The sequence below is a fragment of the Hemitrygon akajei genome, chromosome 16 (assembly GCF_048418815.1).
Source record: "Hemitrygon akajei chromosome 16, sHemAka1.3, whole genome shotgun sequence".
Taxonomy (NCBI): domain Eukaryota; kingdom Metazoa; phylum Chordata; class Chondrichthyes; order Myliobatiformes; family Dasyatidae; genus Hemitrygon; species Hemitrygon akajei.
This window is the reverse complement of record NC_133139.1, coordinates 47,663,485-47,688,107: the sequence shown is the minus strand read 5'-3', so window position 1 is coordinate 47,688,107 and position 24,623 is coordinate 47,663,485. Positions and strand designations below refer to the sequence as shown.

The following is a 24,623-nucleotide window of genomic DNA, read 5'->3' as shown; positions in this document are numbered from 1 at the left end:
ATTACATCAAGATTGGGGGTGTAGTGGACAGTAAGGAAGGCTATCATGGCTTACAGAGGGATCTGCATCAATTGGAAAAATGGGCTGAAAATGGCAGATGGAATTTAATGCAGACAGGTGCGAGGTTTTGCATTTCTGTAGGGCTAATCAGGGTAGGTCTTACACAGTGAATGGTCGGCCACTGAGGAATGTGGTAGAACAAAGGGAGCTAGAAATACAGATCCATAATTCATTGAAAGTGGCATCACAGGTGGATAGGATCACAAAGAAAGCTTTTGGCACATTGGCCTTCATAAATAAATGCATTGAGTACAGAAGATAGGATGTTATGTTGAAGTTGTAAAAAAACACCGGTGAGGCCTAATTTGGAGCATTGTGTGCCGTTTTGGTCACCTAACTACAGGAAAGATGTAAACAAGGTTGAAAGAGTACAGTGAAAATTTATAAGGATGTTGCTGAGTCTGGAGAACCTGAGTTATAAGGAAAGATTGAATAAGTTAGGACTGTATTCTTTAGAATGTAGAAGATTGACAGGAAATTTGATAGAGGTATACAAAATTATACAAGCAAGCTTTTTCCACTGAGGTTGGGTGGGACTACAACCAAAGGTTATGGGTTAATGATGAAAGGTGAGAAGTTTAAGGGGAACATGAGAGGAAAATTCTTCACTCAGAAGATCATGAGAGTGTGGAATGAGTTGCCAGCACATGGTGCATGCAAGCTTAATTTCAACTTTTAAGATTAGTTTGGGTAGGTACATGGATAATAGGGATATGTAGGTCGATGGGGTTGGCAGTTTAAATAGTTTTGGCATGGACCAGATGGGCCAAAGGGTCTGCTTCTGTGTTGTACTATCTATGACTCTGACTCTAGCGAGGTCACTGTCAATTCATTCACTGTGTAACACTGTGCTCACCAATAATTGCCCACAATCTAAACCTGTAAAGTGTGGACCACTTCCTTTACAAGTACTGTGCAAAGGTCTAGCTATATGTAAGTGCTTAAGACTTATGCACAGTACTTAAAGCTGTTTTTTATATCATTACCAGCATGAGTTCATTTTGATTTGCTTTGAAGCACATGGTGGAAAGAGATGCATCTCTATCCTCTTTTTATTTGCCCTTGAAACAGCGATGTCTGTGAGTCTTAAGCTTTTGTTAATATTGGTAAACATTTAGTAGATACAGTACTGTCCAAGAGTCTTAGGCACCCTAGCTATATATACCTATGTGCCTAAGACTTTTGCACAGTAATGTATCTCAGAAATCACCTCTCAACAAACCAAATCTCAATGATAAAATTCACTGCTAGGGCTTTTGACAGAGTTCAAGACTATTTCAACGCCAAGACCTCAATCCCAGCACAAAACTCTGGTCTATTGAACAACAGTAATCCCCACACTCTTGCACACTTTGAGAACTGTTCTATCTACAACAGTTACCCTTCAAAGCACTGGAGAGATACCAACAAAAGTATCTACAAAACCCTCCAACTCCATTGGCAGAGTAAACAAACCATGACAGCATTCCCTCCCAACCAATGTCCCCTGTTTTTAGTACACTTAACTGGCATCACTGGCAAGCCAAAAACAAAATCAACATAGTATGAATTAGAAGTTCATAATTTTGGTATAATTTTTTTTTGCTGGCGGTTTGATGTTTATCTTTAGAAGCTTCTTGTATGACGCATGGCTCCGGGGTTGAACACCTAATGGGTTATTTTTTTCTCATTTTTTTCTTGCTTTAGTAGGGTTTTTTCTTTTCTTTTTTTGTGTCACCATATTTTTTAATCCTTAAGAGCAAACACGAGGAAATCTGCAGATGCTGTTAATTCAAACAACACACACAAAATGCTGGTGGAACACAGCAGGCCAGGCAGCATCTATAAGGAGAAGCACTGTCGACATTTCGGGCCGAGACCCTTCGTCAGGACTAACCGAAAGGAAAGATAGTAAGAGATTTGAAAGTATTGGGGGGAGGGGAAATGCGAAATGATAGGAGAAGACCGGAGTGGATGGGTGAAGCTAAGAGCCGGAAAGGTGATTGGCGAAAGTGATACAGAGCTGGAGAAGGGAAAGGATCATGGGACGGGAGGCCTCGGGAGAAAGAAAGGGAGAGGGGGGAGCACCAGAGGGAGATGGATAGTCACCTGTGAGTCAGCTGGTGTGGTATTCTGCATCTGATGCTCCCGGTGTGGCCTTTTATATATTGGTGAGACCCGACCCAGACTGGGAGACCGTTTCGCTGAACACCTACGCTCGGTCCGCCAGAGAAAGCAGGATCTCCCAGTGGCCACACATTTTAATTCCACATCCCATTCCCATTCCAATATGTCTATCCATGACCTCCTCTACTGTCAAAATGAATCCAAACTCAGGTTGGAGGAACAACACCTTATATACCGGCTGGGTAGCCTCCAACCTGATGGCATGAACATTGACTTCTCTAACTTCCGTTAATGCCCCTCCTCCCCTTCTTACCCCATCCCTGACATGTTCAGTTGTTTGCTTTTTTTCTCTCTCTCTGCCAATCACAATGCCTGTTCTCCGTCTCCCTCTGGTGCTCCCCCCTTCCCCTTTCTGTCTCCCGAGGCCTCCCGTCCCATGATCCTTTCCCTTCTCCAGCTCTGTATCCCTTTTGCCAATCACCTGTCTGGCTCTCAGCTTCACCCCACCCCCTTTGGTCTTCTCCTATCATTTCGCATTTTTCCCTCCCCCTCCTACTTTCAAATCTCTTACTATCTTTCCTTTCAGTTAGTCCTGATGAAGGGTCTCGGCCCGAAACGTCGACAGTGCTTCTCCTTATAGATGCTGCCTGGCCTGCTGTGTTCCACCAGCATTTTGTGTGTGTTGTTTTAATCCTTAATATTGTTTTTTTTTCCTTTTGAGACACTGTAACTGTTACTTACTTTGATGTACTCCTGTTATTTTGGATAATAATAATAATAAAAAGATTTGAAAAGAAAGAATTAGAAGTTCATGTCCTACAGCCTGCAGCAACAATCAATGAGATTGTAGCTGATTCTGACAATAATGCAATTCTACACTGTAACATACCTGGAGAAGTCTCTTCACACACTGATGGTGCCCATGCTTTGCTGCCAAATGTAAAGCATTCAATCCTAGATTGCAAGCAGACACATGTCAGATAAATATCTTGCTCCAAATTAATATCCTCTAGAAAATAAAATATATTGCATATTATTCACATAGTGTACTATTTACAACAGGATGTAGAAAACTACTTAATATGTTTGCAATAAACTCCTGGGTGCCACTTGAACACTGTTTGTTCAAGCCATTTATTCTAGACCATAACAACCGGCTAAGGCAAAATAATTTCCTTCCTTTTCTTTGTGCCTTTGTAAGTATCGTAAATCTGTGCTTTTTTTGAAACTGATCCACTGAAAACCTCCTGTGGAAGAATTTAAGACTCTTTGGATATGTAGGGGTTAACCTAATTGCTTGTGAATGATCTTAAAATTTAGCTAAAGTCCTTGCAAGAAAAATGTTGTGGCACCACATTTATGTAGTCACATTGTTTGTTGAAATCTAGTTCTAAGTTCAAAGTCAAGCAATATTCTTGTTAAGTGCTTTTAGTCACATATGCTGTGTCTATATAATGAAGCAGGTCTGCAAGATAAGCAGAACCCCTAAGCACTGCTTTTAGGTACAGAGGCTCTCCATGATATCATGTAATAAAGGCCTTTATTCTGAAGCAATTCTCTGATTTGGCCTGATCTATTCTGTCTACTGCTCCTGAGATTTGTCCGCAACAGTTTGACGACGAGGATGGGATCCTCAATTTAGTCTCCAAGTTGAAAGGGGGACGGCAGGGGGTGCTCGTAGGGGTACCAAGTAGCTACTGATTTATTCCATAACCAAACTCAGAGACCTGTGGAAAGACAGAGGAAACACATCAGTGAGTGCTCATTGTGTACATAGTGTGTATAAAGAAACTTTGTGCTGTCTTAACTGAAATTAAAATTCAAAACAGGAAAAATAGGAAAAGCCAGCAGTCGATTGGCTAGCGCTGATCCTGCTAATCAACCAAAGAGTTCCGGAGGTAAGATGAAGGCTTTGAACACTCAACTACAGGTAGGAAAAAAAACGTCAAAAAGATTAAAAAGATAAAGTGGCACCACTAGCAAATAGCAGACCCCTTAGTCCCGCCTGTATCCCCGGCCGACTTGGTAATCAGAGAGACCGGAGTTGACCATTAAGCAATAACATTCAGTAGTGAGTTGTATGAGTGGTCACATGGGGATTGGTCATCTGGGGGAAGTTTTAATTTGAGACTAATCCAGTACTGGGAGGATGCCACCCAAAATGGGGATGGTGACCCAAATTGGGATGCTGATTACACATTAAGATGTTTTAAATGATGGAAGGACACCAAAGACACCAACCTTCAAAGAAAAAGGAGATTAAGCAGCCTGAAACAGAGAAGGCTGGGGCTGAAACGAAACCTCCCACAGGACTTTATCCCCAGCTCCCCATACCGGCCAGTGCCCCATTGGCACCTAATGGTAAAATAGATGATTTAATAATGATGATGACTGCCTTGGGATGACCCGCACCCACTCCTTACAACCCCCTATGCCAGAAGTTCAGGGATCTGACTCCCCCAGGGGTGCAGACATCACTGTAATGAGAGAAAGGTCTCAGGAAAGAGGAACTGAAGCTGAGGGAGCTGAAGGAAGTGCTAGCAGTACTAGAGATGACTCAAAAAATTACGCCCGAAAATGCAAACAAAAAAAAGACGCAGGAAAAGAGAAAAAGAGAATGGAGGATAAGCTTTTAACAAACACCTTCATTATATCTGAAACAGCCCAGTTTCCCCTGCTGGGTCCGCAGATCCTTTGTAAATTAGGGGCAACACTGCACTGTACAGCTGAAGGTATATACGTGGAGCTTCCTCAAATTAGGGTCCCTCATATGCTAAAATTAATGAATGGGCGAGAAAAGGACAGTTCAGAACCCATACTATACTGTTGGCAGCTGGATAGTAATCTCTATGCTTGGCAGGTTCAGAGACTGTATGATACATTGATAGGACGAGCCAACCTCTACACGGAAAATCTGCAATACTTGATTAATAGCGGCCGAGAAAAGATGCAGCTCCATTGCACGGTCTATTATACTTTGCAAACTGACCCGCTCTTTGATCAGGCTGTACACCCTTATTTAAACAGTAACACTGAAGGCATATGTGTTTTTTTGGTCCCGAGGGATTAGGGCTCCTGGTAGACTAAGTGGAAGATCAGGATAAAAGATTCCGACTAGGACACTCCTCAATGCCTCATTTGACAGTGGCCATAAACCACCAGCAAAGCCTACAGAGATCGGAACAATGATAAAACGATTGGCCAAAGAAACCAAGACTGCTTATACTATAACTCTGCCGGTACTGGGACAAGAAGCCCGAATAGAATTCTTTAACAAAAAGGAGGGGAGAATTATGTTAAAGTCCGAGAGCTGGGAAACAACCTTTGAAAAGCAACAACCACCAGCAGAATACCCTCTACTTCCCCCTACAGCCTTAGCACGGGTACCAGAGAACCTATGGACCCAACATAAAAATCATGTGGGAAAGGCCCAAACAGCTCTGGAGCATAAAGTTACTCTAAAAAGAATGTGCCACTGCCCTGTATTAAACAGTACCATATGGCTACTGAAGCTGAAGAAGATATCACTCCAGTAACTGACTCATTGCAGCGAGGGGTGCTGGTGAGGACACAATGCCTGTGTAACACCCTTAATTTAACTATTCCAAAACCAGGCCGGAGAAATGAGTGGCGTTTTGTGCAGGACCAAAGAGCCATTAATAAGATAGTCATCCCTATTGTTCCACTGGTACTGGACACCAACATTATGCTTTATACTTGCAGGAGCTAGTACCTTTACTGTAGTCGATCGGTGCTCAGCATTTTTCTCCATACCTTTGCAAGAGGATAGCCAGTATTTATTTGCCTTTACTTATAAGAATAAGCAATATATGTGGACACGTCTGCCCCAGGGATATACCAAAAGCCCTGCAGTTTATGCTGCAGCAGTTAAAAATGATTTGGCTGAATGCCAGCTGTCTGAATATTCCACGCTGATTCAGTATACAGACAACATCTTCTGCTACAAGGCCACAGTATCTGACCAATTCTTTCACACTCCTTGAACTTTTGGCGAGAACAGGGCAGAGGGTGTCTGTGGAGAAAATGCAGTTTTGCCAAGAGACTGTCCAGTACCTTGGATTCCAGCTCAGTAAAGGTTGGTGAAGTTTGGGAAGGGATCGAATAAAAGCAATAAAGAAGGTCCCAGTCCCCAAAACAAAGAAAAATGACAGAATGCCAGGAGAGGGCTGCAGTAATGCATTCTGCTACATTGAAAACGGAGCCCCTCATCGTGGAATGGACACCTGAAAGGGAGAAAGCCTTCCATGACCTAAATGTAATGGTACAAAAATCTATTCCTATTGTATTGGATCACCCATGTACTGTGATAGTACTCCATGTCGTAATGCTACTGTTGAATTCAGCGGCTACTCAGCATTTTACTGTAGCCAGGAGAGGTTATGAGGTAATTCTTCTCTCTCGATCCAACTGTATGCACAAAAGATCTCCGGCTATTAGTCCAGCTACTTTTGTTCCATTACCATCTGCATAGTGGGATGGGGATGACCAAGATTGTATGCTCGCAGTGGAAGCCACTACTACTCACCCACCAGATCTGAGAAGCGAACCTATTGATAACCCTCATTTAATTCTTTTCACAGAAGGCTCTTTGCACCACCCAGGAGATGATCCGCTGCTGGCAGAGTATGCTATAGTAACTCCCCACAAGGTAGTAGAAGCTTACGCCTTGGCAATAGAAGCATCAGTGCAGGCGGCGGAACTCTATGCCATTACCCAAGCTTGCTTGCATTTTGGCCTAAGGAAAAGCTGCCAATGTTTATTCCGACTCATGTTATGCGTTTGGGATAGCACGTGACTTTGGGCAATTGTGGAAAAATAGAGGATTTATCACCTTGTCGGGGAAAGCAATTAAACACACCTCCTTTGTACTGAACCTTTTACAAGCTATACAGTTGCCACAGACTTTAGTAATAATTAAGTGTGAGGCACACACCTCAGCCGAGAATGAGGTCTCCAAGGGAAATTGGTTTGCAGACATGGTAGCAAAACAGGTGGCCCTTTAGCGACAACCTGCGCCACTGATCCCTTGGGCTGAATTGGGAGGGAAGGAGCTCCTTGTGTGTATTGACGTCCAGCAGTTGCAGGAAGTCCAAACTCTTGCCTCACAGCAAGAGAAATGTGCCTGGAGCAAATATGCATGTTACCAGAATACCGGACTATGGCGTCACCCAGACGGCCGAGTAGTGTGCCGCATAGTTTATTTTTGCCCCCGGCTCGCCTGGCACATGGCCAGGCTCACATGGGCAAAGGAGGGATGCATTACGAGCATTGTTTTGAAGAACGGATTGCAAAGAAGAATAAAGTCGGTTGAAGACGCAAAAGAGTTTCCGAAGGCTGAAGTCTAAAACTTATATTTCATATTTGATCAATTTTTTCTTCTGTTAATATGAATTTGAAATAAGGTTTCAATAAGCTTCCGTTCTGGCTGTTCTTATACTGTCTTTTGTTTTTTTTTGATACTTTTTTGTTATATCCCTTTTTGAGGCTTTATTTTAATATAGTTTTCTTTGAATTTGTTTAAATTGACCTTTTTATATTTTTGAATACTGAGTTATTTTTCTTTTTATGTTGTGTCTTGGTAGGGACATAATTGACCTTGAAGGACCGGAGTTTCTGTCAACAGGATTTTTTGGGGAGGTAACTTAGTTGTTAGCTCACTGACTGTCTATTGATCAGCCTTCTGGCTTTGGGTGGGGGAGGGGCTACGACCTATTTCTTTCTGGGAACTGTGCTGGGTTGATTATATGATTGCCTGTTTGACTACCTTACCTTATGATTTGCTTTCTAGTTTTAATAACTTATGGCCAGATCTTTTAATTACATGATGATTTGTATTTAAATGGTTCGAAATATTAACTTATTTAGTTTGAATGTGAGAGGGCTGAATCACCCCATTAAACGGAACAAAGTGTTTGCTTATATTAAAAAACTAAAAGCATCCATTATTTTCTTACAAGAAACGCACATATGCAGCTGTGATAGCTTACATTTTTTTACTTGGTGGAAGGGTATGCAATTCCATTCTTTGTTTAATGCAAAATCACGTGGAGTTTCGATTTTTGTAGATAATACAGTTTCCTTTGTTCAACATAAAGTTGTTTCGGATCCTAATGGTCGATTTGTTATTGTATCAGGGAGCTTAGACAATAAAGTGATTGTTTTTGCAAATGTATATGCCCCCCAACGTAGACGATCCAGGATTTTTTGAACGCATATTTTCATTTTTGCCAGATTTGTGTACTTACTCTCGTAACGGGAGGAGATTTTAACTGCTGGTTAGATCCAGTATTAGATCGCTCATCTGTCAAACCAGCCACACTTAATAAATCAGCTTTGTTTATCCAATCCTTTCTAACTAAATGTGGTATAGTTGATGCCTGGCGTTTTCTTCATCTGACAGATAGGGAGTATTCTTTTTTCTCTCTTGTCCATCATTCTTATACCAGGATTGATTATTTTTTTATTGACAGTCGAATATTCCATTGATTTGATTGATCGAATATAAAGAGATTGCTATTTCTGACAACTCTCCTGTACGTCTATTTCTAAATCTTCCTGGTTCTATCCCTATGAGTAGATTTTGGCGATTTAACTTAACTCTGTTATCCGATGAAGACTTTTAAAAATTTATGAAGAAACAAATTACTCTTTTTTTTGAAGAAAACATGTTGGAAGAGACATCTAGTCTTGTTATATGGGATTCTTTTAAAGCATATATCCGGGGTCGAATTATTTCCTATACTGAAAAAATCATTAAAAAAGCTAACAAAGAGAGAAACAAACTAGCTAATCAATTAAAACAACTGGATTATAAATATGCTTCAGTACCTGATCCTGAAACATATAAATGATGTATTGAAACCAAAACTAAATATGATCTCCTTTAAATGTATCCAATTGAAAGCCAGCTATTAAAAGACAGAAGTCAATTTTATATACAGGGAGATAAAACTGGTAAGCTACTGGCTAATCAATTAAAGCCATTTATACCCAAGCAGCAAATTAAAGAAATACGTAAAATTTATGGGGATATAACAACTGATCACTTTGAAATTAATGACACTTTTAGGGAATGTTATTCCAAATTGTATAGTTCTGACTCTGTTAATGATAATGTTGCAGTGCATAATTATTTAGATCAATTAAGTATTCCTAATCTTTCAATAGATAATCGTAGGCAATTGGATCTTCCCATTTCCCAGGAGGAAATTGCTCAGGCTATTCGAAAATTGCATTCTGGGAAATCCCCAGGACCTGATGGATCATCTGGAGAGTTTTATATGGCTTTTTCCTCCTTGCTTATACCACACTTATGTTCTACCCTTACAGATTCCTTCAAGGTAAGAAGATTACTGCAGTCTTCTTACAAAGCTTCCATCTTGCTTATTCTCAAAAAGAATAAGAATCCTACTGAATGCTCTTCGTATAGACCTATCTCTTCAGTCAATTTTGATACTAAAATTTTATCTAAAGTGTTGGCTGTCAGACTTGAAAATATTTTAACTTCTATAGTTTCAGATGATCAGACAGGATGTATTAAAAATCGATATTCCCATTTTAATATATGGTGTTTGTTAAATGTTATGCATTCTCCATCTAAGGAAATATCAGAATTTGTGACATCTTTGGATGCAGAGAAGGCCTTAGACAGAGTTGAATGGAATTATCTTTTAACATCCTTAGAAAAATTTAATTTTGGACCTAATTTTATTCATTGGATTAAATTACTTTATTTATTTCCCTCTGCTGGTGTTCTTATTAATCTTCAGAATTCTAAACCCTTTAAACTCTAATGTGGAACTAAACAAGGTTGTCCTCTGAGCCCTCTGCTTTTTGATTTAGCATTAGAACCCTCAGCAATTGCTTTTTGAGAGTCTAAAGAGATTACTGGTATTTGAAGAAGAGGTATTATCCATGAAGTGTCGCTCTGTGCTGATGACTTATTGCTTTGAATATCTAATGTTACAACCTCTTTACCATTTGTGTTCCATCTACTAACTAATTTTAGTCAGTTCTCAGGATATGAATTAAATTTACTTAAGAGTGAACTGTTTCTTTTAAACAATTTAATACCAACTGATATTAACCTTCCTTTTAAAATTTTAAGAAAACAATTTGTGTATTTAGGATTAACAATTTCTAAGAATTATAAAGATTTAAGGAAAATGTTTTAACTTTAATGAATTATGTTAAAAAAACACTTTCTAATTGGTCGTCTCTCTCTTTATCACTGATCGGCCGAATTAATTCTATTAAAATGAATATTTTACCTAAATTTATATACCTTTTTCAAGCTGTACCTGTTTTTATTCCTTAATCTTTTTTTAACTCTTTGGGTTCAATTCTTTCTTCCTATATATGGAAGAATAAAAAACCTCAAATAAATAAAGCTCACCTTCAAAAAAAACCAAACAGAATGGAGGCTTTGCCTTACCCAATTTTAGATTATATTATTGGGCAGTTAATATACAAAATATTACGTTCTGGATATTGTGACGGGGTCCTGAATTACCCTTATGAACTGTGTTTTTGAAAAGAGAGAGGCAGTTGTTGTTCAACCCCGGACACTTTGTTAGTTAGTAAGAGAGAGAGAGAGAGACAAAGACTGCTCGGAGATGGTGTTATGGTTTCTCTGCAAGGATGTTTACACTTTTGCAAGGACACTGCCTGCTTGTGAGTTCTTACAGAGAGAGAGAGAGAGAGCAACGAGCAGTTTGTGGGTCACCATGGTGACCGAGGGCGTCATTATTTGATGGACAGCTGGTGTTTAGCACGGTGAAATAAATAGGAGGTCTGCTGATGGAACGACAGACACATGGTTTTGGACACTGAATGAGCTTTGTTGTGCCCACAGAAAAGGTGGGTTTTGGAGGATCGATCAAGAGAATTGATCAGTGGCTCTTGCAGTGTGAAAAGGATGTGACTGATAGGGAGTTATTCATGTGTCCAACCCTCGACTGGGTTAATAATTCCACCACAGGAGAATGGTCCCCTTTGTTGTGGTCACAGTCGATGACTTCTAAAGGATTTCGGAGGACAACGGGACGATTGACAGCGTCAGCTTACCTGAAGACTTAAAACTCTCTCTCTCTCTCTCCATCACTACTCGACTCAATACCACAAACTGAACTGAACTTCACTCATCAGCGTAAGACTGTATCCATTTACCCCTAGGCTTGAAGAAGCTTGATTTTCCTATATATATATATATATAAAATTATTGCTAACCTGTTTGATATATCTGCATTTATATTACTGTATTGCATAGTTACTAATAAATAGCATTAGTTTATAGCAATACCAGACTCCACGGTGTTTTCTATTTCTGCTGGTTCTTTAACCCATCACGGGGTACTAAACAAAATTGGGGGCTCGTCCGGGATATGAACAAATTTGTTGGGGGCTTATTTGAATTGATTGGGGACAATCCCTTTTGATTTGGTTGTGTGGAAAAATAGCAGAAATGTATGTAGAAGATTTTCTGGCAATGCCAGACCCTGCGGGCTTAATGAAAGCTAAAAAGGATGAGTTGCGGGAAGTTGTTAATGCATTGAAACTTAGGGAGGCAAAGAAGGGTATGACGAAGATGGAACTCCGAAGGATAATAGTCGAGCATTATATTTCTATGAAGCAATTTAGTGAGGAGGAGTTAAAAATGTTTTCGTTAAGTGAAGAGGAGCTTCAGTTGCGACTGGAACAAATGAAGCTAGATAGACTTAAATTAGAGGCTGAAGAAGCAGAAAAACAGAGAGAAAAAGCAGAAAGACAGAGAGCATTTGAGAGGGAGAAATGGCAATGTGAGGATCGTGTGGCAGACCGTGGGGACAGGTTTAATGTTAGTCAAGAAATTAAGTTAGTACTGCCCTTTGATAAGGCTGACGTCGACCAGTATTTGCTACACTTCGAAAAGGTGGCCCAGATTCAGAAAAGGCCGAGGGATGAGTAGGCCATCATGTTACAATGTGTGTTGAAGGGGAAGGCTCAGCAGGCGTTTTCTGCTCTGACCCTTGAACAGTCAAGGAATTATGATACAGTGAAAGATGCAGTGCTTAAAGTCCATGACTTGGTTCCAGAGGCAGATAGACAAATTTTCAGAGATTTAAGGAAGTCCAGGAGCCAAACTTATGAGGAGGTTGCGCATGAAAAACAGAGGTACTTCAATCGCTTGTATACCTCGGAAGGGGTAACCGAGGGTTTGGACGGCTTGAAAGAGCTGGTTGTGATTGAAAACTTTAAGAACTGTGGTCTTGATGATGTAAGGGCATACCTAGATGAAAAGAATGCCGCTACCTTGCGAGAGTCTGCTAGGTTAGCAGACGAGGTTGTTTTAACCCACAAGGTTGAGTTTACTCCGGATGGGAGTTTCCCAGAGAGTAGCTGGGAGGATCAGGGGAACCTGGAATTTGAAACTGGGACTGGTATTGAAAGCCTAGAAGAGGGAGCTGTCCTGATTGCCTGTGTTCAGGTTGTTGAAGCACCTGTGAATTTCCAGGGTGTTGAAACTCAGTTGAGGTCTGAGGTGTCTGACTCGGTTGAAAAGGAATGCAGTTTTTTTGTGCCAGATGGACTTGGTTCAGTAAATGAAGGGTTAACCTTGGTGCCAGTGGAAATTGAGGATTCTCAGTCACTTGTGTTAGATGGTGTTCTAAAAGTTGGTGATGAGTTAAAAGCTGGTGAGGTAACTTTTATTGGAAATATGGGGCAAGGTGCTGTTTCTGGATTTTTAAATAAAGAACTTGTGAAGTTTGGACTGGTTTCGCGACCTTTGACCCTGCTTACAGGACAATGGCCTGTTAAAAAGTATGTGAAACTGTTGAATTTTGTTTTCGCATCTGGAAGTAAACAGCTGCAAGGTCATGGAGCTGTTTTTCACGATTGCGATGTGAAAAGAAAAGATTGTTTTGGTTTTGAGACCACCTGACTGGGTTACTATGGAGATGAATTGAAGTAAAAGTTGAAGAAACAGAATCGATAGGTTGTTTGGAAATTTTCAAAATGTAAACATGGTCTTCGTAAGCTTAGTGATGGTACTGAGTTTGGTAAACTTAAGTGGCAGATTGGCACCTATCCAGGGTGAAGTTTATTCAGCAGTACAGTTAACAAGCAAGCTTGTGGCTGATGACCCACACATAGATACTGATGTGAACATCACATGCGCAATGACCCGAAGCATGTCTAAAAAGGTTGCTGATGCAGTTAGCAGAGACAGGGGTTTAATTTATGAGAATTTGTCAGAGACTTTTCTACCGTCCATGTTACATCAAGATTTAGGTAGTCAGGAGGATGAGAAAGGTTCGTCCTTGTTCAGGGATGAATTTATAGCAGAACAAAGTCGAGATTCTGGAATTGCTGCATTAAAGGAAAGGAGACAGCTCTCACAGGAGAGGAGGTTCAGAGAGAGCCAGTAGGATATTACCTTAAGAATGGGGTGTTACTGAGGAAGTGGAGATCACGTACTGTGCCTGCAAGTGAGGATTGGGCCATTGAACATCAAGTTGTGGTCCCAAAGGTTTACAGGGCTGAGATTTTAAACATGGCTCATAGTATGCCTTTAGGTGGACACTTGTGAGTGAGGAAGGCAGTAAACAGGATTGTGAAGGAATTCTACTGGCCTAATTTAAGAAAGGAGGTTGTGAACCTTTGCAAGACTGTGGTAAAAGCCCTTATAAAATTTTTCACACTGGTAGGTCTACCTGAAGACATCCAATCTGACCAGGGTAGTAAAGTTACTTTGAGAACATTACAGGGGATAGTTAAAGAGTTGAGAGCTAAGCACATTGTCACCTTTGACCCTACTCAGAGAGCAATGGTCAGATCAGAATGTGAGTATGAGCATGCTTAGTTATGTTTTGGAATTCAGTGACAAACTTAACAAGGCTAGTGACCTTGCGAAGCTGAATTTACAGCACTCTCAGATAAACATGAAACAGGAGTATAACAGAAGAGCGAGGGAACAGAGATATTGTGCTGAAGAAAGGGTGTTAAAGCTGTTCCCCCCCATTACCAACTCCCTTCCAGCGAGATTTAGTGGACCATATGAAATAATTGAGAAAATTGATTCTTTAAATTATGTTATTAGGACTCCTGACCAATGGAGAAAGGCTACCCAGCTCGACCACGTAGATATGATCAAGGGTTATCATGACACCGAACCTGCACCAGTGAGTATTGTTATGACAACGGAGGAGACTGTGGTGTCTGGTACTGGAATACCAGAGCTCCCTGTAGTTTCCACAAGACTCAGAAATTCTGATGTTTTGAAATATCTCGATGGAAAGACTCAACATTTGCAGTCAAAGCAACAAGAACAACTGGAGGGCTTAATTAATAAGTATAAAGATGTAATCCCTGACATTTCAAGGCCATGTACGGCTATGGTGCATGATGTAATTGTAAATGAAGTTGATCCTATTAAGCAGCACCCTTACAGAATGAACCAAGGCAAAAATAAAATGGTTGAACAAGAAATTGAATACATGCTAACAGCCAGCATAATTAGGACAACCACTTCAGACTGGGCATCACCGTGCGTGACTGTCCCTACATTGGATGGAGGTATGAGATTCTGTACTGATTACAGGAAAGTTAATGCAGTAACTAAGACAGATGCTTATCCCATCCCAAGAGTGAATGACTGTGTTGACAGAGTGGGGAAGGCGAAATACCTTACAAAGATTGACCTGTTGAAAGGTTACTGGTGTGTTCCTTTAACAGAAAGGGCTAAAGAAATATCTGCATTTGTGACACCATCTGGATTGTATGAGTACAATGTTTTATCCTTCGGATGAAAAATGATCCAGGGACATTTCAAAGAATGATCAATTCTGTGATTAGAGGTTTAGAAAACACAGGGGCTTATATCGATGATTTAGTGGTTTGGAATGACATGTGGGAAGAGCATATTGCAGCTGTAGAAAAACTGTTTGAAAGGCTGTCCAAGGTCAATCTCACTGTAAACCTTGCTAAAAGTGAATTTGGCCATGCCACTGTCACGTATCTTGACTATGTAGTAGGCCAGGGTCAACTGGCACCTGTGCAGGCCAAGGTTCAGGCTATTGCTGAGATTCCTGTTCCGACGGGCAAGAAAGCTTTGAGAAGGTTTTTGGGAATGGTTGGGTATTATCATAGGTTCTGTAAGAACTTTGCAGCTTTGCAACTTTGCAGCTATCAAAATCCCCCTAACAAAATTCCTAGGGAAGAGTGAAGGATTTGTATGGAATGAACTTTGCCAAGAGGCATTTGACCACCTGAAAACCATTCTGTGTTATCACCCTGTGCTCAAAGCACCTGCTTTCAATAAAACATTTTCAATTGCGGTAGACGCTAGTGATAAAGCTGCTGGGGCAGTACTGTTAAAGAGGGGCAAGGACGATATTTCTCAAAGAAATTTAATGTGCACCAGAAAAATTATTCCACTGTTGAAAAGGAGTTGCTATCACTTATTCTGGCTTTACAACATTTTGAAGTCTACATTTGTCCTGCCCAGAGACCACTTGTGGTTTACACGGATCACAATCCGTTGGTGTTTCTAACTAAAATGAAGAATAAGAATAGAAGACTGTTAAACTGGAGTCTGACATTGCAAGAATATGACTTAAAAATCAAACATGTGAAAGGTACTGACAACATTATAGCTGATTGTTTATCCAGATGTTAAGTTAGAAATGGTACATGTTTTTGTTCTGTTATCTGATGATTATATATGTATTGTTACAAACTCTGTAATTTACATTTAAACTAAAAATTTTGCCTTCGTCAAATTTTTTCCTAAAAGGAAGGGGGTGTGACAGGGTCCTGAATTACCCCTATGAACTGTGTTTTTGAAAAGAGAGAGGGAGGAGAGAGAGAGAGAGAGAGAGAGAGAGGAGAGGGAGGAGAGAGAGGGAGAGAGGGAGAGGGGGAGAGAGAGAGAGACACACACACACACACACACACACACACACACACACACACTGCTCAGAGATGGTTTTATGGTTTCTCTGCAAGGATGTTTACACTTTTACAAGGACACACCTGCTTGTGAGTTCTTACAGAGAGAGAGCAATGAGCAGCTCGTGGGTCACCATGGTGACCGAGGGTGGCGTTATTTGATGGACAGCTAGTGTTCAGCACAGTGAGATAAATAGAAGGTCTGCTGATGGACCTACAGACACATGGTTTTGGACACTAAATGAGCTTTGTTGTGCCCACAGAAAAGGTGGGTTTTGGAGGATCGATCAAGAGAATCAATCAGTGTCTCTCGCAGTATGAAAAGGATGTGACCGGTGGGGAGTTATTCGTGTGTCCAACCCTCGCCTGGGTTAATAATTCCACCACAGAAGAACAGTCTCCTTTGTTGTGGTCACAGTCGATGACTTCCAAAGGATTTCGGAGGACAACGGGATGATCGACGGCGTCAGCTTACCTGAAGGCTCAATACTCTTCCTCTCTCTCTCCACCACTACTCGACTCAATACCACGAACTGAACTGAACTTCACTCATCATCGTAAGACTGTATCTATTTACCCCTAGGCTTGAAGAAGCTTGGTTTTCCTATTTCCACATTTATATATATATATAATCATTGCTAACCTGCTTGATATATCTGCATTTATATTACTGTATTGCATAGTTACTAATAAATAGCATTAGTTTATAGCAATACCAGACTCCATGGTGTTTTCTATTTCAGCTGGTTCTTTAACCCGTCACGGGGTACGTGACAAAATATTACATTAACCATGAGAATTGCCCTATATGGTTTTCTTTGGAAGTCAACTCTGTTATGAAATTTTCCATTATCTCTTTACTTGGATCCTCACTTCCTTTATCTTTAAATAAACTAACTGACAATGTGGTGGTCAAATATACTTTGAGGATTTGGTTACAGTTTAGAAAACATTTTGGTTTATTGAGATTCTCCCTCTCGAGTCCATCTTTTCTAATTGTTTTTTTAAACCATCTTTAATTGACCTATCTTTTAAAGAATGGGATAGATTGGGTATTAAACGATTTCAGGATTTGTTTGATGGAGGGAATCTCTCTTCTTTTGTGTAACGTTCAATGAAATTTAACTTTTCTAATACTCACTTTTTTCAATACCTACAGATTAGAGATTTTTTAAGATCCCAACTACACACATTTCCTACAAGTCCAGATAAGAATATAATAGATACAATTTTTAATCTGAAACCCTTTGACAACGGTTCAATATCTTACATTTACGGTCTGCTGTTGGGACTGAAAAAGGCCTCTTTAGATAAAATTAAAGGAGACTGGGAAAAGGATTTACAGACTTTCATATCTGAAGAGAGCTGGAAGAGTATTTTAAAATTGATTAATTCTTCATCATTATGTGCTCGTCATTCTTTATTACATTCAAAGTGGTACATAGAGTTCATATGTCTAAAGAAAAGCTTTCTCGTTTCTACACAGATATTTCCCCCTACTGTGATAGATGCACTAATGGAGTGGCCACACTAATTCATATGTTTTAGACATGTCCGAGCCTTGAAAAATTTTGGAAAGATGTATTTCAAACTTTTTCTGTACTTTTCAATGTTAGTTTTAAGCCCAATCCCTTGACTGCCATGTTTGGTATTGTTGAGGATAGTATTACAAAACTGAAGCCACCTAGTTTGTGGGTATTGGCCTTTATGTCTCTTATGGTCAGGAGGGTGATTTTGCTCAAATGGAAGGAGCCTGCCCTGCCCACTCATGTTCAATGGCTATCTGAATTTATGTTGTACCTTGATCTAGAGAAGATTCATTGTTCGATTTCTGATTCTAACCATGATTTTCTAATGTTATGGGGACCCTTTCTGAGTTATTTTCATGATCTTTGAACTGTTATTAAAGTATAGATCTGAGCCATTATTAATATAATATTATATGGAATTTTTTTTTCTATTTTTTTTACCAACCAGCTCATTTTCGTAGTGCTGGTAGACTTTTTAAACATAAAATATAATTATTTTATTTTATTTCATTTCATTATTCTATCTTTTTTCTACATGATTGATTTGGAATATGGGATACTGCAATCATATTACTGTGATTTAAATGTAATGTAATTCGTATTACTTGTATCCTTATGAATTTTGTATTTGTATTCATGCAATTTATATAATATTAATAAAAATATTGAAAGAGAAGAAAAGAAGTACAGGTCTTATCCCTCATGAAATTTTGATGGGGCAGCCTATAACAGGAACTAAGCCTCCCATGACCCCAGAGAAGGTAGCGTTAATATGGAATGATGAGAAGACACTGAAATACTCACAAGTATTGTGTCAGAAGGCAGGGAAATTGTATGAGAGGGTCTGGCAAGCCCATGCACCTTTAACTGAAGGTAATGTTCATCTGTTTAAGCTGGGAGATAAAATATATGTGAGATCAATGAATAAAGATGCCTTCTCTCCCAGGTGGAAAGGCCCCTACCTAGTGCTGCTGACAACCCATACAGCCGTTAAGGTGAAGGAGAAACCTGGTTGAATACATGCCAGCAGGTGCAAGTTGCACCATGACAAGGATGAAATAAAACACTGAACAAGTGACATCTTCCCCGAGAGAGAAGAACAGCACTGAGAACCAAGAACCAAGTTTTATTGAGAGACTGAAAGAGAAATCTATTCTAACCTGCACCTCATGCTATATACATAGTGAAAGTTACTAACAAAATATATACTCAATAGAGGACTAAAATGAAGGAAGTAGTGGTAATAATCATATTGGGGGTGGGATTGATTGATTACATAATAGCGTCGGAGGGCAAATACAAAGAAACAAAGAAGTCGAAAAGTATTACCCTGGGAAGGAGGGGTCTGTGCATTAGTAGGGAAAGAATGTTGCACCTACATACTCGATGCTTCAGAAAATATGACCCATGTGCTAGAACATATGACCCAGTTGCGAGATGGAATGCATAGACTAAACTCTCAAGCCCCTCCAGAAGGCTGGGATTTCTTTAAGTGGGTTAAATCAGTGTTAGGAGAAGGAATATTTTCCCGACTACAGCCCCTCTTTTACGGCCTCATTGCCCTGGTCTGCTTAGCAGTGGTAGTTCATTGTGTCATACAACTATGCATTCGCTTGGTCTGTGCCCATACAAAGTCAAAGTCAGGGGAGACTCTATGCATTATGCATTACTCTATGCACAATCACACATCAGGGGAAATGGGAAAGAAGAGGATAGTTACGATGAAGAGGAATGTTTAAGAATGCACCCTTATGCAGTGGATTATGACCTACTGGAATAGGGATATGAATCTTTAGAAGGGAATACAAATCTTTAAGTGTTGATCTGAAAGGATCAACAAGTAGGGAATTGTGGAAGAATTTAAGACTCTTTGGATATGTAGGGGTTAACCTAATCGCTTGTGAATGTTTCTTAAAATTTAGCTGAAGTCCTTGAAAGTCTTAGAATTTAGCTAAAGTCCTTGCAAGAAAGATGTTGTGGCGCCACATTTGCATAGTCACGTAGTCTAGTTCTAAGTTCAAAGTCAAGCAATGTTCTTGTTAAGTGCTTTTAGTCATGTACGCTGTGTCTATATAATGAAGTGGGTCTGCAAGATAAGCAGAGCCCCTAAGCACTGCTTTTAGGTACAGAGGCTCTCCATGATATCATGTAATAAAATCCTTCATTCAGAAGCAATTCTCTGAGTCGGCCTGATCTATTCTGTCTGCTGCTCCTGAGATTTATCTGCAACACCTCCCATTACTTTAAACATTTTCTATTAAATTTACCTTGACCTTCGGTGTACTCAGGATCAGAAATATGGATTAATTGTATTATCATTTATCATTTTCCTTTTTCCTTAGCTCAGCAATGCTGAAGCTAAAAGCGCTCCTGACTCTGCTCATACAATCAAACTCAAGGTTGGGTGAAAACCTGAAATGGCCTCATGTTTATTGAAAACCCTGATTCTTTATTATTTAGCAAAACACCACTAAAGATTTAAGGATGTGACTGTCATCAATGCAAATTACAAAAGCATGTCAGATTGAAGGAAGAATTAATAATTGCTGCTGTTGCATTAATGCAGAATTTCAACTGAATGAATTAAGAAACCAGAAGCTGAATTTCCACTAGGAATCTCCTGATCTTCAACCAAAATTTTAGCACAAAATCTCAGAAGACCTTGGAAATACAAATCTATAATTTGGCAACAACTGGGAAGCAGAAATTGGACCCTAGATTTGCAGCTCCTTCCTGCTTGAAAACTGTTTCCCCTCAAAACTCAAGACTATATCATGCATACCTGAGCCATCCAGTGCTGTGATATCCACTCCATGTGCCAGGAAGACTTCCAGACAATCCACTTGACCCTTCAATGCTGCCAGGTGGTACCTAAAGTATAAATGGACTCAGCTGTTGAACTAATGGCAGAGGAACAGAGTATTTTCATGAACTGACATAAAATATATGATTGGATTCCAGCCTTCTTCAGTTCTTATCAGCATACTTCAAAAATCACAGACAAAATTAGTCAGCTTGGTATAATGATGTGCAATGTGTGGAGACCAATAAGCTGGGAACAGTTTACTTAGAGGAGACAAAGGAAGCAAAATTGTAATAGTCTTTGATATTATGATGGACATTGTGTAAGTAGAAGTAAATAAGAAGTCAACAGAATTAAATTTACCTCATGGTAAACAATGCACAGCTGGCACTACATTGCAAACTTTATGCAAATAACTGGTAGGAGCATCAATATCAGAGACACAGGTTTAGGTTATTCATTATTAAAAGAGTGAGTGGCATATGAAGAGAAGTATCTTAGTGCAGTGTACTGTAATCCAGAATACCACTAAGAGAATGGTACAAATAGATTTAATAGCAACTTGCAAAATAACAATGATATATGGGGAAAGAGCAGGGCAGTGGGACTAAATAGACAGCTCTTTTGGAAATGGTATTGCAGTTAATGAATATCTTTTATGATGTTTGATTCAAAATGATTGCACAGTCAATCGATCACAGTTGACTGCAGATTAATTTTCATTATCTTATAAAACAAGGCAAGTGAAGAAATCTATTTTCTTGGGAGCTTACATAGATTGCTTAATGTTGGTCTTTAGCCTGTGTAAATGTGTAAACATGTCAAAATGTCACACATGAGAAACATAATTTTTATTTTAATTAACTAAACTTATTATATTAACTTAAATATTTGTCAAACATGCTCTTAACTGTCTTTGCTTTCCTGTCAATTGCAATTATGTGTAAAGAGTAATTCCTGGTGTAAAATGTCATAGTACTTGAATATTCATAGTACTTGAATATTGAACTGTCTCTACCAAAGTTCAGCAAGAAATAAATGGGGTTATGATGATTAGGGAAATTACAAACTATTGATCATTTTACTCTGAATCAATAATTTTCTCACACATGCTGTGGGTTTTCAGATCATTGCTAGAATTTCCAATCTACCTTCATTGGTCTTCAGAGAAGGACTGAAAGAGTGATCATCGTGTATGGGCAGTATTTACATAGCATTAGCTCAGATCAAGGTTTCCTTGATCAGAACATCACAACGTTCCTGTTTGGCTGAACCCCAAATCATACTGACCCGAGTATATGTCGTTTATGAAAAGTGGCTATAGGAACTTGCATGGGTTCCAGCTATGTCAGAATCTTAATCAGATAACTATACTGATACTTGTTTCTGCCCTCTTCAGGGATCTTCAGGGTTTCAACTTGTTCTGTTATGTTGAAGACTATTTTGATATTGTTTTTGTAAACATGCATATTCACAGATTCAATTAACCCTGGGGCAATTTCCATATTGCTCTCGCTTTCTAGTGTCCACATCTGATTTTTCCCTTCCCTTGCTTGACCTGTTTGTCTCTGTCTCAGAGGATAGGTTAGTGATTATAAGCCCAAACACTCCCACAGCTACCCTGACTAAACTGTCTCCAACCCTGCTCCCATTAAGGCCCAGTTCCATTTTCCCAGTTTCTCTATTGCCTTCTAACCTGTTCTGGTAACAAGATGTTTTCACACCAGAGCTTTCATAGAATCACAGAATCATGCAGCACAAAAACAGATCTTTTCATCCCACCTCATCCCTGCTGACTGTGATGCCCACTCTACACCTTTTCTATCAAAGCACATGTCCAAATGCCATTAAATATAATTGTACCTGTCTCTACCATCTCCTCTGGCAGCTCATTCTGATAACAACCAACCTCTGTGAAAAACATCACAGAAGCCCTTAAAATTTCTCTCCTCTCACCTCAAAACTAAGCTTCTAATTCCGGACTACTCTTCCCTGATAAAAAAAAGAATCTGACTATCTATTTTATTTACGCCCATCATAATTTTATAAAGCTCTACAAGATCACCCTTCAGCCTCTTAATTTCCAGTGAGAATAAATCCCACCCAAACTCTCATTATAACTTCAATCATATATTCCAGGCAGAATCCTGGTGAATCTCTTTTGCTCTCTCTCTATTATCAATACATCCTCCCTGTAATGTAGGGACGAGAATTCAACAGAAGAATCGAGGTGTCCTCCAACAAAAGCTTTGTACAGCTGCAATATGACGGCACAATTCTTACAACTCAGTGCCTTGGCCTATGAAGGTAAGAATAAAAAATATCTTATTCAACACTTGTATTGCTACTTTCAGGGATCTTATGGCTTTCACCTCATGGTTCCTCTATATATCTAAGCTCTTAATATCCCTGCCATTTACTCCAAATATTCTATGAGAATTTGACTTCCCAAAAGGCTTTACCTCACATTTGTCTGGATTAAATTCCATCTATCACCACTCCATCCAACCTTCCAGCTGATCCCTGTCCCACTGTCATCTCAGGCAACCTTCTTCACAATCTATGATTCCTCTAATTTTTGTGTCATCTGCAAACATACAAATTAAATTGCCACATTCTCAGCCAAGTTTTTTATACACATAACAAACAATAAAACCCACAGCACCAAACTCCATGTTACCTCACTTGTTACATACTTTCAATCAGAAACACCCATCCTCTGCTACCTCACCAAGTCAATACTGGACCCAGTTTATCAACAAGCCTTTGATCCCTTGCGTCTTTCAAACTATGCTACTACGATGGACTTTGTCAAAAGCCTCACTGAAGTCCATATAAACTATGTCTTCCAAAATGCCTTCAAGAATCTTTTTAGCTACCAACTCAAAAAATTCAAGACATGATCTTTCCAGCACATAACCATACTAATCTGTCCCTGCCTTTCCAAGTGAACATAAATCCTTTCACTGAGAATCATTTCTTACAACTTCCCTACCACCGATGTAAGACTCAATACCCTGTAGTTTGTAAGCTTCTCCTGGCTGTCCTTTCTGAGTAAAAGGACATTAGCTATTCTCCAGTATTCTAGTGAAATTAAGATATCTTCTCTTTATCCATTTCAGTGCCCCCACCCACGACTCTCTAATTTCTGGCATGCTGCTGGTGTCTTTCACAGTGAAGACTGACATAGAATACTTCTTCAGTTAATCCGCCATGTCTTTGCTCCTGATTACTACCTCTCCAGTATTATTTTCCAATGGTCCATTGCTCATTATTGCCTCTCTTTCACAAAGATTCTGATTTAGTTTCTGTGTTAAACTGGCACCTGAATCATGATTAAAAGATAGCAAACAGTGATTAAGATTTTTTTGATTAATTAATTCAATATATGATCTGCTACTTCTTTACCCATTTTCCTAATCTGTCCAAGTTCTTCTGCAGACTCCCTGCTTCCTCAATACCAGCTACCCCTCCAAATCGTAAACGTATAAAGTGAAAAGAATGGGTCCCAAACCCAACTCCTGTGGAACACCACGGGAGGTTTTCCTACACTTTCCCTTCTGCCAGTCAACCAATCTTCTACCCATACTAGTATCTTTCCTGTAATATCATGGGCTCTTAGTTAGTTTAACAGCCTCATGTGCGGCACCTTGTCAAAGACTTTCTGAAAATTCAAGTGACCAACATCAATTGAATCTCCTTTGTCTATTCTGCCTGTAATTTCTCTCTCCACAGATGCTGCCTTATTTACTGAGTATCTGTAACAGAGGAGAAGAAGATTAGTGAACTTTGTGAACTTTGTTTCCTTTTCTAATTGCTAAAGCAGGAAGCTATAATGCAACACTCATACCTTATTTTATCTGCTGAATGCATTACAATTAGCCCACAGTTTTAAAACATGTCAGTCCAAATACAGGAAGTTCTATACTCACGCTGATTGTCCCTCAGTGTCAAGCTTCGTCGCAAGCAGAGTCCTTTTACTGAGGAGTGAGGCCACCTTTTCTGCATCACCAACAGCCACGGCCTGTAGTAGCTTCTCATCATATTTACTCCAGTCCTGGCTCTAAACAACACAGGGCCATTCAAAGAAGACTTGAATTTATATAGCATCTTACATAACCTCAAAACATCCAAAAGCACTCCTGAAGTCTGATGAATGCTGTGATTCAGAAATT

The 24,623-nt window shown here is 39.6% G+C and overlaps 1 protein-coding gene across 4 annotated transcripts in view; it reads right to left on the bottom strand.

The window, feature by feature from the left end:
- ankrd24 (ankyrin repeat domain 24) overlaps nucleotides 1-24,623 on the bottom strand; it is a 139,458-nt gene that overhangs the window by 112,066 nt on the left and 2,769 nt on the right. For all 4 annotated transcript variants that reach the window (XM_073068819.1, XM_073068820.1, XM_073068822.1 and 1 more), the window contains exons 2-4: nucleotides 24,381-24,511; nucleotides 20,428-20,516; nucleotides 3,056-3,120 (exon numbers count right to left, since the gene is read on the bottom strand). In XM_073068819.1, coding sequence (XP_072924920.1) covers nucleotides 3,056-3,120; nucleotides 20,428-20,516; nucleotides 24,381-24,511 — 285 coding nt within the window. The remainder of the gene's footprint in view (nucleotides 1-3,055; nucleotides 3,121-20,427; nucleotides 20,517-24,380; nucleotides 24,512-24,623) is intronic.